The 15,262-nt window shown below is 35.6% G+C and overlaps 1 protein-coding gene across 2 annotated transcripts in view; it reads right to left on the bottom strand.

Moving 5' to 3' along the window:
- LOC145663215 (uncharacterized) overlaps positions 1-15,262 on the bottom strand; it is a 54,936-nt gene that overhangs the window by 16,601 nt on the left and 23,073 nt on the right. For both annotated transcript variants that reach the window (XM_081729570.1, XM_081729571.1), the window contains exons 5-8: positions 14,481-14,633; positions 8,106-8,212; positions 5,700-5,866; positions 4,061-4,219 (exon numbers count right to left, since the gene is read on the bottom strand). In XM_081729570.1, coding sequence (XP_081585696.1) covers positions 4,061-4,219; positions 5,700-5,866; positions 8,106-8,212; positions 14,481-14,633 — 586 coding nt within the window. The remainder of the gene's footprint in view (positions 1-4,060; positions 4,220-5,699; positions 5,867-8,105; positions 8,213-14,480; positions 14,634-15,262) is intronic.

Raw genomic sequence — 15,262 nt, forward strand, 5'->3', positions numbered from 1 at the left:
TTAGCTGGCTTCGGGGCCACGCCACTCCTTTAGTGGGAGGAGAGGCTATGGGTTCAAGTCCCGTTTGACACCTCACGTAGGAGGCGAAGTTAGACTTACCCATTTTTCGTTGAAATAGTTTGTTTAGCATCCTTCGGCCAATTTGGGGAGATATGCGCGTTCAATGGTTCTCTCCAATAAGGGGCTGGATTCTTTCTTCGAAATGAACGATGCGAGTTTTTTTTATTTATTAGTATGAATAAAGTTTTATTATAAGTTAATTCTTGGGCGTAATCCTTTCATATTATTAACCTCCTCATTAAGGTTTTTTGATCTACCTATTTTATTGCTGTTTTGGTGTATTGAAGTTTTTGCTTGAATCTGGTGCTTCTAAACCGGATTCGGTACATTGCTTGGAGAGAGATTTTTGGGGGCTCGTTTTTTATTTGATTTGTTCTGTTTAATTCAATTATGCTATTCCTCCTGGGTGCACACAGATGTTAATGAGCCGTTTTTATCTGTGGACACAAGTTCGGTTCCCGGGGGTGATTCTTTAAAAAAGGAATGGTGAATTATTAATCGGGGGACGAACTTTTGGAGGTCGCAAGCTTAATGCATTAAACCACTCGACAATGCCAGCCAGCAAATTATTTTGAAGAACGGAAGATAGAAAATGCAGCAGATATGATTTCTGTAGAAGAAAGATCCCTGATCTTCGCTCACGCCGCGCCTGCATCGAATGACTAACAACAAACGTGTTTTTCAATAGCAAATTGTTTGTTCGTACTCGTATCACAATTTCAACAGAATGAGACAATTCAGTCTTCAGAAAAAAACTGTCCGAGGTTAAGCTACGTAAATAAAACTCTTGAGATATGAATCACTTGCTTAACTGAGGGGTAGAACTCTTCCTAGCTCTGGAAACTTTGTTCTCTTTCCGTAGTTTTTTTTTTCCTGGATATGGCCTTCTGTATACCAAATTAACAAAAAAAAAACAGTGGGGGAGGAGGGGAAGTTACCTAAATATTAGTGTATTTTCTTCTATATGTAGAAAATCCATCATAATCACTTATAGAACGTAAGGAACACATTTTATAATAAAAAAAAAAAATCTTACTACGATCATAAATGTTCCTACGCAGACCAGGGTTTGAAAAAACCCGGGTATTTTTGAAAAAAACCCAACCCACCTGGGCCCATGTGGGTTTTCTCGAAATATTTCAATCTCTTTGGGGTAAAAATGTTAAAATATGATTTACATTTTATGAGTGTCATTGTCACAACTTGCAACAACTTTCTATTCACTGCTGTTTTGAAAAAAATTGCCGCCATTTTGAAATTTTATATTGGATCGCCGAAAAAAATCTATACAGCAAATTTAGAAGGTCTTGTGCTTCTACCGTCAAAATATCAACTTAAAAAGTCCGAAAATTGCACCTTGTAGCATGGATACCCGCTATTTTGAAAAATGGCCGCCATTTTGAAATTTTATGCCGCCAAAATATATACAGCTAATTTTCTCTCGTGTGCTTCTACTTTGAAAATTTCAACTTGAAAGACCTAAAATTGCGCTTTGTAGCGTGGATATCAACAGCGGCGCAAATTCGTCTTCAACATTGGGAGGTGGTCAGATTTGAGGCTTATTCTGGGAGGTATCAATTTCATCTCACTGTCCTTTGTGACAGTTGGACACAAATCATCACATTTCTTCCTAAAAGACACATTTCCAATCGGATTATTGAGAGGGACAGTTCCAAGATTGTAAGAGATATGTCCCCATCATCCCCCCGGATTTTCGCCAGTGGATATCAGCTATTTTTTTTTAAAAAAAAGCGTGCCATTTTCTAATTTTACGTTGGTATGCTGCCAAAATCTAAACAGAAAAGTTAGAGTGTCTCTGGTTTGTATCCTGAAAATATAAAAGACCGAAAGTTGAACACTGTGTGGTAAAGGCAGACAAACGAACAAATGCAGATCGAGTCATCCTAGGAGCCTCAGTGACGTTCGCCAAATATGAATATCATGAATAGCTATATTAATTTAAAACAAAGACATAATTCATCAAAATGTCTTAAATATTTTTCAACGTAAAATAAATGGTCTTATTGTTGAAGTTCACTTTCGATGCTTTGTGCATTCAATTACGGGAATTACCCGAGCACTTGTTGCAAGACCGTTCTTTTCCGAAAATCAATTTAAAACAATTAACAAAGATAGGCCTATAATTCATACTTTATAAAGTAAATGTTTCAAAATGTCTAAAATGAAATGAAATACTATCCTCCAGCGTAAAATAAATAGTTTTATTGTTGAAGTATTCTCTTTCGATGCTTTGTGGGTTCAATTGCGGGAATTTCCCGAACACTTCTTTCACGACGGTTTTTCCCTGAAAATGCAGCTTGCTTTACTGTACATCGAAACTTCCATTAATATTGAAGTTTGAATGCAGCACTTGAAATAGTAAGCGTTACGTAGTCTTCGGAGCTCCGAGCATTAAGCTTCTTAATTTTGACAAGAATTTTTACGTTATTGCTAGTGTTGATTCTACAGAATGCTTATTTGAAGGCTAGCAACAAATGACTGAACTTAACTGTTGTTGTTGGAAAATCAAATTTTACTCAATACTTTTGTTACCATCAAAGGAAAGAAATAATACTAATAGTTTTACTAATGTATTTACATATTTACTGTTAGTACCGGCACCTATGACCTTAAACCCGTCAACGTATGAGGGATAACGTCCCTCGGCGGTGCCGAGTCAGAAAACATACTATTCATGGAAAGTATTTTCTAAAATATACAATCGCTTACTTTACTTCAAATAGGCTATAAGCACAATCCATACATTAATTTGTTCTACAATTATCCAAAGCTAAGGCGAGGGTTTTATTTATTTATTTATTTATTTATTTATGCATTCATTCTGTGCACTTAGAGCTTTATAAAGGTCTTATGTTGAATATTGTTGTCTATCTTAACATGAAAGCATATAATTCGCCCAAAGAAAGTTTAAAATCTGATAAAAATAACTTTCAATGTGATCACCTTAGTTATACCAATAATACACTAACAAAAAAGTCAAAAACCCAGGTGGGTTTTAAGATGGGTTTTTTCAGGTGGGTCCAACCCGAAAAAACCCGGTGGGTTTTTTCGGGCTGGGCCCACTTGGGCAAACCCTGACGCAGACCATTATTATTTTGATGTTCGATATCTCATGTATCCTTCATATGGACCATAAAGCCATCCTTCTACCATACTTTGCATTAAGTTCGTCATATGTTTAGTTGCAGCAACGCCAGACCTAGTTTATATAATTTCAGTTTCCACTAACACTGTAGCAAATAAGCATGTGACGAACTTAATGTAAAGTATAGTGTAAGTCTGCTTTATGGTCCAAATGACAAATACAAGAGAAACATATCCGAAATACTGACTTTGGAAACAATATTGGTCTTCATAGGAACACTTATTATCTTAGTAAAATTCTTTATTATGGTTAACGTAAAATTATTATATTCTGCATCGTTCTGATTCGAGTTCCATATGTAGTAATGAAATAAACGCATGAAACTTGAGGAAAGAAAGATTGTAGATCAACCACCTTCGTAAGACAATGCTTTAAAACAAACGAAGAAACAAAATAATTAGAAGTTATTTCAGATTAAAATCTGGCTTAAACTGAAATAATGATGATCCAGAAAGGAAAAAATCTGGACTTCCATTTTGAAGCACTATCAGATGACAAAATTTTATATCCTCTTATATATACAAGATATCCTATATGACACTATATATTTAACAAAGATCGAAATGAACTATCATTCAATTGCGAGGTTTCGTAAATGACTTATTATACCTTACAGAAATATTTTCAACAATACTTCTACAAGTTACCAGATTTTCCTTCTTGAACCCTGGAAACCATTGTGATCAAACACGAGAACAACAAAAGTAACAGTTTCACACATTTTCGTGTTGAATTGGGAAGAGCCATCAGCATCCGAACATTTATCACATTTCCAGACGTAGATTTATACGACTACCACTGGATGGAAGATATTAATAGATTCACGTTACATACCTGCCATGATTTGTGGGTGGAGGCACCGCAATTTGTACATCGAGGCCCATCATTTTCTCTTAAGGTACCATTCAGTAAGGCTAATTCACGCAACTGCATTCTGCGAAGATCATTCTGGCCTTCTGGAACCTCAACACCTTGGCGGATTATTTCTTTTATCTGAAATACAATGCAAACATTAATTTAACTCCAATGAATAAAACTAATATATCATCCTCGGAATACGTTACTCTAAGAGAATTTTTCACGGAATCTAGTGTAACTAGGCGCTATGTTACTGAAGAATATACCAGCTAATACTGAAATAATTTAAATTTTAAAACTTAACAGATAAAGAGGTTGGTATATTTTTATTCATTTAAATAATCAGTATTACAGTGTATCTAAATAATATATCATCCGTTAATATCTATATAGATTCGCTGCCATACTCTTAACAGTATTATTATTTTTGTGAAAGTGGAAATTTACATTTTATTTTCATAGAAAAAAGTCCTTTTCGTACGAAACAATACTCATACTAACACCTCCGAAAATTTTCAATTTTTTTTTTTCTTACTTTCATTTGTTTATGCAACATGTTAGATGTTACACAACAAGTAAAAGTTTGACCACAATTGTAATGGGATTGATCGTAAAACTGAACTTCATAATTAAGCACAAACTTAGTTCAATGTTAACAGGTATGGAAACACTGTAGTTTCTCATATAAACTGTTCCGTGTTTAGTTTATCAACTAAAGAGGAGGAACAAAAAAACTACTTAATTCTGATATTAGGCATTGAGATTATTCTACAGGCTTAGCATAAATGATTCATCCGTTTTGAAAAGTCTATATCTTTAAAAGTATTACTGGCATACACATATGAAAGATATATGAAAAGAACTACAAACTCACCATGTTTGTATTGTGAGGCAGCACGAGTCCATTATATCTCCGATCGGGCGTGGCAGCACGAGGTTAGTACCTGTCCGAAAATGGAGGGAGAACAAGAAAAAAGTTTTATGTGTGTTTGAAATATGCCAGATGTTCGTCTGCAACGCGCTTTCAGAAGAGACTATGAAAAACAACCGCCAAGTAAACAAAGCATTTTGCGTTAGTATCGACAATTCAAGGACATTAGTTGCTTGTGTAAAGGGAAAAGCACCTGGCCTCCCAAATCTCCTGATTTTAACACCCTGCGACTTCTTCCTGTAGGGGTACTTTAAGGACCTTGTTTACGTACCCCCACTACCTCACTCCTTAGTCAAGCTGAAAGATCTCATCAATGCTACGGTGCAGACAATTGACAGGACTATGTTACAAAATGTTTGGAATGAGCTTGAGTATCGTCTGGACGTGTGTCGTGTCACCAAAGGGACACATATTGAACATTTGTAGAGGGTGTATAAACTTGGTGAGTTTGTGGTTCTTTTCATATATCTTTCATGTGTGTAATACTTCTGAAAATATAGCCCTCTCAAAATGAATGAATCATTTATGCTAGCCCTGTATTTCAAAATCACAAGAGGAAAAATATGAATTACACTGTGGCTGAAGAAATAATCTGGACTGTTTGCGGAATATAGTAGAAAAATTATAGTCCGTGATGCACTGCCAATGTAGCAATATTTGTTCTTTTATATAATAAAAACTCACCTTTTCAACAGCCTTCTTGACAGACTCTGGGTTATTAGCTGTGACATACGCATGAAGAGGTTCGTCTTCCCCTGGCAATGGCTGTCCATCTTTCCTCCCTACTTTGCCTTCTTTCACGGATCCTTTCCCTCGGATGATTATCTTCGCTCCCGTCTCACGCTCCATAGCTAAAAAAACAAATACGTAAGTCTCTTCTCTTAATAGTTTAATATTTTTCATTTTAATAGAAGGTCGTTCAGTTTCAAGTTGTTCTAGTGTCAGTTTGGCCATAGTTTATCAAGGAACAACATCGTGCAGGAGTCGCCAAGTGAGAAAAGGTTGCTAAGTTCTTGTTTCGAGACATTAGCTCACATATTTGGTGATGGGCTGGCGTGTGAATTTCTGGCTCATCGAGTTTTCACAATCGACGTAATGAGTTAGCAACTAGCTGAACTCCTTTTCCAGCCAACCACAGGAGCCTCGTGTTCCTTGCCTTTGGAGAGTTATGACGTTTTCAGAGACATACGCATAAGACTAGGAACCGCGTGATTGCACAGCGACTGCACGAAACTCAACTCATGTGCAACATATAGAAGGATAATGCTCTTTATTATTATTTACGTTTGCTTCGTGTAATATAACGGTATGATTACGAGTATGTACGAGGTGCATGTCAAAAAAGCGGGGTTAGCAACACTGATGATGATAAGCATTCCCCAGTATTGTGTGTCTGCAAGAGATACAGAATCGTCCGAGTGGAGTGCATACGTGCAAGTAGCAGTAAGGTGAAACAGCTGCCGTAATACAAAATCCCGACAAATACGAAGAGAACGTCAAAGGACAGAACATGCATTGGGAATTGTATGCTATTTACGGACCGACAGTAATAAGTAAAGGGAAGATCAGGCAATGGTGTAGTGTGTTTCGGAAAGGATGTTCAAATGTTTACGACGATGAGCGTAGCGGAAGATCTAGTGTTCAGATGGATGATCTGGTGGAATGTGAAAGTGCGATCCAATTGCCAACTGAACTCGCTACTTTCCAAAAGTCTGTAATGAATAGTTCATCAAGTTGTTACTGAAAAGCTCTGGGTTATCACAGTGTGCGATATGGGTGCCAAAATTACCGACGGACGCTTACAACGAGCAAAGAATGACAGGTGTACGTGATTTTCTGGATCGCTCGGGAAAGGATGGGAATAACCATTTTTCTCAAAGAGCGGATGGGAATAAAACCTAGATATACGCCACCGTGGAGTCTAAACAGCAATCAATGCAATAGCGGCACTCTCGTTCATCTAAAGCGAAGGAATTCAAACACCATCAGTTCACAAAAACATGGCAACAGTGTTTTGGTACCAAATGAGTGTGATTCTTGTGGAAATCTTGGAACCAGAACTAATAATTACTGCAGGTGTATTGCCAAAAACCGAATAATCTGCGAGGTGCCATCCAAAATCTGCGAAGAAGAATGCTACGCTCTGGAATTATTCTGATCCATGACAACGCCCGCCCACATACAGCTGCTCGTACTGTTGAGACGATTCAAAGATTTAGATGGGAACCATTCAATCGTCTCCCTTACAGTTTCATATTTGCTCCAAGCAATTTCTTTCCTTTTCTTCACATGAAAAAGTGGCTTAAATCGAAGTGTTCAGCACATCAGTTCTTAACTAGCTGCATTCTCAGGCGGTAATACAGATAGTATACGAAAGCTGGTCACGCTACCAGAAATCTCGGGAAGTTCGTGGTGACTAGGTCGAAAATATAGCCAAGGTATGTATTTGCATATGAACTACAATAATTTGTTCTTCCTTTTTTCATGTATTTCGTAATATGCATACAATACAGAAAAATTACACATCTAGTTCTAAAACAGGTAAATGTATCAATGAAGGCAATCTAACGGCCACAAGCTGCACTCGCATAATCACATCATACATCTTACGTGCTGCAAATTAAGTTATTCTATTGTTTTGATAACCATCTTTGTAATCGCAATTACAGTGTCAATTGTAAACCAAGTTTTATACGGTACTAAATATCTAGTTATAGAAGCTATCATAAGAAAAGTGTTTATTATTTTAATTGAATATTTCTTTCCTTAGTAGTATATTTTTTCTAGTGTTACCAGATTCTTACTTTTACATATACTGTAATTATGCTTCTTATTATGCTTTAAAGAACAGTTACTGCAGAGTATTCTATATTTACAGTTAATCAAAATTAGAAATGAAGTCTCAGAATATTTTGCGCAAACAAATCAAAAATTACAATAGGACAAGTAAAACTAAGGATCCGGTGGCACAGTACTAAATATGGTCTTAAAAGGAAAGAAATATTCAATGAAAATAATAAAAACACAGGTACGGAGATACTGAAGGTAGGCAACTTTTCATCTGAAGTAAATATCTAATACACAACTTACCTTTTAAGGTGTTTCCCCGAGGTCCAATGAGAAGGCCCACGAAGTTAATGTCAGGGTGCTCCTCTTGTGGAATCATAACTTTGTCACTCACTCGTACGACGGGAGGTCTGAAACAATAGCACAAGGAAACCCGTATCATTCTATTTCATGAAGATAAAGGGCATTAAATTATGTTAATGTTTACTGTATTCACTTAAGTGATATACTTATTTGAAGCCATTTTGTGGAAAATGTATAAAAGACGAATCTAATGGTTTTTTCATCATTCCTAAGGCTCCTATAAAACTGCAGACAACACGAAATTCAATCTGGTGATAATATCCTTAGCTGCTCACGATCAGTAATCTTTTATTCAAAATGCGGGTAGTTTCACAAAAAGTAACTCTGTATTGAGATGAGCAGCGAAGACTGCCACTAAAATGCCGGTCCTACCCACATTGTAGCTCTCGCTGAACAGCAACTATTTTTTTTTTCTCGCGAACAAAGGCTTCCACCGCTTGAACACGCACATGTAATGGCTAACGACTCATGGTAAACTAAATGGCAGCCTTTATGATGTAGACGGCATGGTAACTAGCGCCACCATGAACTTCAGTTTGGTAGTGGTGCCATTTCCCGTGGCACACCTTGTACAAGGAATTTCAATTCTCCAGAGATGCATCCCATGAGCGAAAACTGCCCTGCGTAATGATATACAAGGCTTGAAGACAAGGCATGATTGATGCTGAAACGAGATGGCGGTTGGAGGATAGGTACTCCACATCCATAATCAGAATTTCAGCATCAACTTAAAATGCTTAACTTAGGTGAATGTCAGATCATTTCAAAGATTGCTGATACTAAGATCTACATGCAATTTTGAATCTCCACCTCGTCTGCAATGCTGTCTATTGACCCATAAAGACGACCAACAGAAACAAGGATGTAATATACTCTATGTTTTTTCTCAGTTGTAAAGTCGAAGCTATCAGACTACAAAAGCAGAACACAGGGTGACAGCCCTGAAAATTCGAGGTTTACTTCTATCACACCGCAAAGCAGAAAGGACTATCTAATAATCTAACTACAACCGATCATTCCCCATACAGGGTTTCTACTTATTTAACAAGCACAAATTCCCTGATTTTTTGAAGTTTTCCAGGTCACGATTTACAAATTTCAGGTCTACATACAACGTAGAATGCAACTATATTCTTCCTAACAAGGGAGCTCCTCATCAACTATGCATATAGTCATGTCCAAAATAATTGTCGCATATCTATAACTGTCTTCTTGTAAGAATATAATTTGATAATGATTTTGCAGGGTACTTCTAATACTGATACTATGTGTATAATCGGGAAATGTACATTTGTGGTAAATTTCATAGGAAAAGAATTATAAATACGAAAATTAGAATGAGTAAAACAAAATGTTGTTAAATGGGCACGAAAGTTTTACTGCTCTTTTGACATGAAATTTGCCACATACATGTCTTTGCCGATTATACACATACTAACATTATAAGAAATGCCGGGCTAATTCGTTATCAATTTATATTCCTAGAACAACACATTTATAGACATGCGACAATAATTTTTTGGACATGAGTACATTAGGATGGTCCTTAAATAAGTAGAAAAAAATTGTTTTCCTAATATTCCTTGGGGCATCCTGCCATTTTTATCTATCATATAAAAAAAGGTTACTGTATTTTTTTTATATTTTAAAACTAATTTTTAGTGGTCGCTACTATCTTAGAAATTTTTCATTAGAAAACTATGAATGAATTAATAATAAAATTTAGTTACAAGAGAAGTTATATTTAATGAACATGTAAATACATTGCTACTATATAATAAGAATTAAAAAAAAAAAATGTTAATAAAATACACTGTCAGCTTTTAACATCAAAGTTGATTTCTTGGAGTCCGGATACTTGTTTCTAAATTGCTTAACTAACAAGAGTAAATACTGCTTTCGTTCATCTTTTGTATGAAGTAGTTGTACTCTTTCATCAGCGTAACTCCACGTTCAGCTACGTCATCAATAACTTTAAGTGAACTAGCTATTGTTTTGCTTTTCTTGTAAGATTCATTGTCTTTCCAGGCAGTTACATCTGTTTGCAAAAATTCTGATGGTAGATCCAGGATTTTGAAAAACCTCATGTTGTTACTGAACACAAAATCTTTCAAGTCCTTTGTAAGAATGACGTTAGGATCAATGGTTCGTCATTGTCTTCATTTTTTAAAGCATCCAACATTTTGCTTTTAGTTTCCTAAGGAACATCGTCGTCAAAAAATTCAAGCACAATAAGCTCTTCTGATAGGTACCACAAATGTCGGAGACACTTTTTCATTACACACTTTGAAATTTCCTCATTGACACCTTCATATTCCTTTAAATTTCTCAAAAGTTGAAAGGTATTTCTGGAGGCAGTACAGGCTGTTAACGTAAACTTTCACAACAAATGAGCAAATGTTACGAATTCCTGTTCCTTCTTGTTTGGAAAGTTCATACCCTGTTAAAGCTCCAATTGACTTATTAACAACTTCCCCAACCATAATTTCGAGGATATGATGTTGGCAAGCCAAATAAAGTTTTTTTTTTTTTTTTTTTTTTTTTTTTTTTAAAGCTCTAGAAAGACACGTGCTCCACTACGTAACCCAGTATTTGCTAATGATCTATCAAAACACACACATTTCACTTGGTCTGTAATTCTCCAGGATTTCAATGTTTCATTAACAGCACAAGATATTGCTTTCTCTGTTCCTGATTGAAGTTTTGAAACAGCTAGTAACTGCTCAATACCGTTTTCTGAAACAATAACTGCTAATCCATCAACCATTTCAGTACTTGAAATATCTTCTAAGAGTTTTCCGTCCTAGTGAACGGTCAAACGCATACTACGTGAAAATTCGCTCTAAGTCTTGAGCTCTCTTTTCTCTGCTTTTGATTCTAAGACGGCGAATAGAAAATCTGTTCACATTATACTCGGAAAAGTGGCATCCCACACTTTTTAGTGTACTAGTCGAAACAACAGCTGGTTTCCTGTCACTTAACTTTCCTGTATCAAGGCTTGCAGCTACGTTACTGTCTAAAATATTCTTTCTCTCTCTTTTCCTTGGAGGCGGATTATAAGATGAAACCACTTCTTCATGTATCGAACTACTTTCACTTTCAGTTGAACTGTTTTGTTCACATGCATCTGGAGGAATGGATGTTCGTTCAAAAAATAATCTCTTATTTTCTTCTTCACGCTCCATCTTTTTTTTAACGTTTTTTTCTCTCTCTTGAATTTGCTTCTTTCTTTATAAATTTCATATTAACATTTCCCATTTTACCGGGTCGTCCTTTCTGTCTCTCAGCGATCAGAAAATCTTTATTATCTTCTATTTTCATCATATTGAGAGCATTAGCGTAGACAATATCAAAAAGATCTTCCAGGGCCACCATTTTCTTAAAACTTTCCGAGCGCTTGGCTTTGTTTACTTTGTTCTTTTTCAGCTTTTGCCACTCCTTTAACAGATTTTCAATTTTATCAACCACATGTTTGTTAATCTTGTAGTAATATTAGCCTTTTCCCAAATTTGAATCACATTACTAGCACTGCGCACAATGAGCCGAATCCCTTATATTTAATTCCTTTTTGTAATGAAAGAAAACACTAAAAACTTCTTTTTTAGATAGTAATTTTGTATCATTCAATGATGTGGAGATCTGACCAACAAGACAAATATCTGTAGATGTTCTCGTTGCAATGGTCTTCTTACTACTACTTGCCATTCTTAAATATCTCAAAGTCCGAACACCAAACAACATGAAAAAATTAAACATTTACTGACTTAACAAAACAGTTAATGCACTTTTGTCCTAAAGCATACAACTCTCTTGGACTGATAACTTATCTTTAGATAAACTTTAGTGCCCTAAACTAGGCTAAGTAATGACATAAAGTACACTTTAACAAGTTACTGTAAACTGGAATAATACGATTCTCCAAACACTTTAATATACCGTTTGTAGGAATAACGTAGCTGAGAACATTTTTCTTAAACATACACAGAATTGCACAAGCATTCTTCAAAGTACAGTAGCTAATAGGGAACTTAGCTCTCAAGTTGGGCCTGTATTGCACTGCGAAGCCGGACAAGTCTAGACGTACAACACTTCTGTCTCAATATGAACGCTGGTGTGACTATACAATCATTGCCGACGTTAATAATTACTTCTTTGTAGGGCGGTGTGTTTATTATTATTAACCTTTGTTGACAATATTCAAAATTTGCCATTGTTTAAAACAAGAATGCCAACGTTCAAATTTTAAAGGAAAGTCTTCCTTGTGTCAGAAGGAGCACAATACTGCGTATATATCTTCATTGGTCTATGTCTCACTGCCTCAGTGTTCTTATATGGCTCTAATTTAAGCAGAATAACAGAGCAAAAGTATACTGAAACACAGAATTAAAGGTTATGTTCGAATTATTGCAGGCTGTAAAGTATTGCAAAACTGAACGGGCCCAATGTATTTTGCACCCTTACGTACGTACGTTTTTGCATCCTGGACTGACTTAAATAACAAAAAAAATTCGTAAATAGGTGCTGTTTTGATGTTTACGCCATTCTTTTGCACCCTACCCCCGTGGGCATGCGACCTGTGCGATCCATGGTGACTGCTGATTGGTTGAGATGAAAGTAGAGACCAATATACTGTAATATTTTAGCAATTTCATTGATAATCAATGTCATTTTCGTGTTTACCAGTGTGATTAATTTTTACAGAATTCCATTTAAAAAATAACACAATTATGTTGAAATTTCAAAACATGGTAGCAACCCCTAAAAGTTTTTTAAAGATCTGAAAATTTTATGGAAGTCTTTTTCTAAATAGTAGATCAAAATAAGAGGGTGCCCCAGGTAAATTTTAGAAGTTAGTTTTTAAGGACTATCCTAATATATATTTCGTATAAGTAGGAAGATAAGTCTTGCAAAAGAAACTAATTTATTCTATAAAATTTTCTCTCGTAAGGCAAAAAGAAAAATGAGTTCTGAGAAATCTGTACTTAAAAGTCCCTGATATTTTCCAAGTTTTCCACATTGGTAGAAACTCAACCATAGCTAACTACTTTCACTTTCGCCTAACTTATCTTGACAATGTTCTTAAAAACTTTTCACAAAAACTCAGAGATTAACTGTACTCAGGGTGTCTACTAAAATTCCAAAATTAAATTTCGTGACTTTTTCTTTACCATAAAATTTCCTATCATTCTCAAGAGCGAATTTGGGTGCAAATTAGGCCGAATTTTCATGCATGCGACAGAAGAATGCTTTGCTTGCGATTTTGTAGCCTCTAAAGCCCATCGTAAAGATATTCTTGGTGGTGAATTTTGACGCTTTATAGAACAAAATTTTCCAGTCTGTTCTTGTATTTGTACAGATAAAAAAAATTCGTGACCCAAAAGCTAAATTTCTTGACTTTCATGACCGTTTTCTGATTTCGTGACTTTTCCATAACTTTCGTGACCGATAGACACCCTGGTATTGCAAATCTTTTGGAGACATCAAGTAACAACTTAGCGCTGGAAAGTTCTCTTGAATAAAGAAAAACAAAGTAGTTCGTACTTGAATTTTCAAATTTTTTGTACTTTTATTGCTCTCTGAAATGGAAGAGAGTAATAGCAAGAAATCGCACAAATAAAAACGAAGAACTGCATTTCCAGCAAATCATCAAATTACACACATGGGAGCCTTCCGATCTTGTGATGTAGAAAGACATGATGTGACAGTTTTCATGAAATTCTCTCCAACTTATCCAAATCCTTAAGAACCTAAGTACATTTCAGTTTTGAGAAGTAGGATCGTTGCTTTTTCCTCTTAAAAACCTTCACAAATGGCACGAACCTTCACGTATGTCTCCAGTTTAAAGAGATTTTATGAGCTAGTTCAACTACTTCGTGATAAAAAGTAAGACTGTTCTTGTTTGAATTATTACTCATCAGACTACACTCCTTGGTTCCACAATTGTGGCCTTAAGGCTCAAAAAAGCGAATAATAATAGCTGTTAAAACATACCAGACATGAGACTCTCATCCACGACTAACACGTCTTGTGTTTAACTAAAGCGTCTCAGACCACTCGACTTTGCCAGCAGGATGCAGATTGTTGATAGCTTCAACAATTGAATGGGACGTTAATTTTCTTAAGCTTTAAATACTTATTTTAATTAGACCGTATAATACGAAGGCCATACGGTACTTTAAACTTCTAAATATCCAGAACAAAAGTTTGACCGTGATATTGCATCTTTGAAGCATTTCAGCTCAAATAATGACAATACTAATGGGTCCTACCAGTTTGAGAGAAAAAAAGAAAATAATATATTTAATATAGTCGTACTTGTAATCCGCAGGAGGTTTGTAGTCCGTGTTAAGGCTCATCATTTGTTGAATCAGGTGGTGGCGTTCCTCCTCCAGACGCTTTCTGGTCCGGTATTCCCTTGTGTTCAGCCTCTTACCATCGCTGCTATAGATGGGTTCAGGGGACGGAGACCTGCAGTACAGTAACAGTCATGTACATACAGTCACAATCGGTCACAACAAGGTAATTGGCCTACTTCCCCTATTCTCGTCTTTACCTATCAATTATTACAACAAAATTAGGAATATCCGAATTTTTTCACCCTCACATCTACCATCCATCCATCCACCCATCCATACACTTTCTCAAGTACTACAATATGTTCGTACATAATAAAATACTTTGATTTAATATGTAATTTTGTAATCAGCAAAATTTATTTATTAGCTAATTAAATTTCAAGTTGTAAAATTTAGTATTTAGACTGAATGTAATAAAATATTAAGTTGAAGGAAATTATCTAAACGGAAATAATGGCCAATTACCTAGTACCGACCAAGAATCTAACAGTGGAGGAAAAAAATGCAAAAAAGTTATTATTTGAATCAAACATGCAGCAAAATATCAGATTAAAGTATTCTACGCTACACGAAATATAGGCTAGATGCTTGTAAGCAAGCTGCACTTATAGTTACAATAATGATTAAGTGATGATAAAGGCAACTCAATCATATTCAAACAAATTGAGTTACTCCCACAATTATCTAATATCAAATTGTTGTAAATTTAGTTATCTAAAATCTCTATTGAAACTTTGCATC

Source organism: Thermobia domestica, chromosome 10, assembly GCF_964235325.1.
Source record: "Thermobia domestica chromosome 10, izTheDome1.hap1.1, whole genome shotgun sequence".
In the NCBI taxonomy this organism is placed as follows: domain Eukaryota; kingdom Metazoa; phylum Arthropoda; class Insecta; order Zygentoma; family Lepismatidae; genus Thermobia; species Thermobia domestica.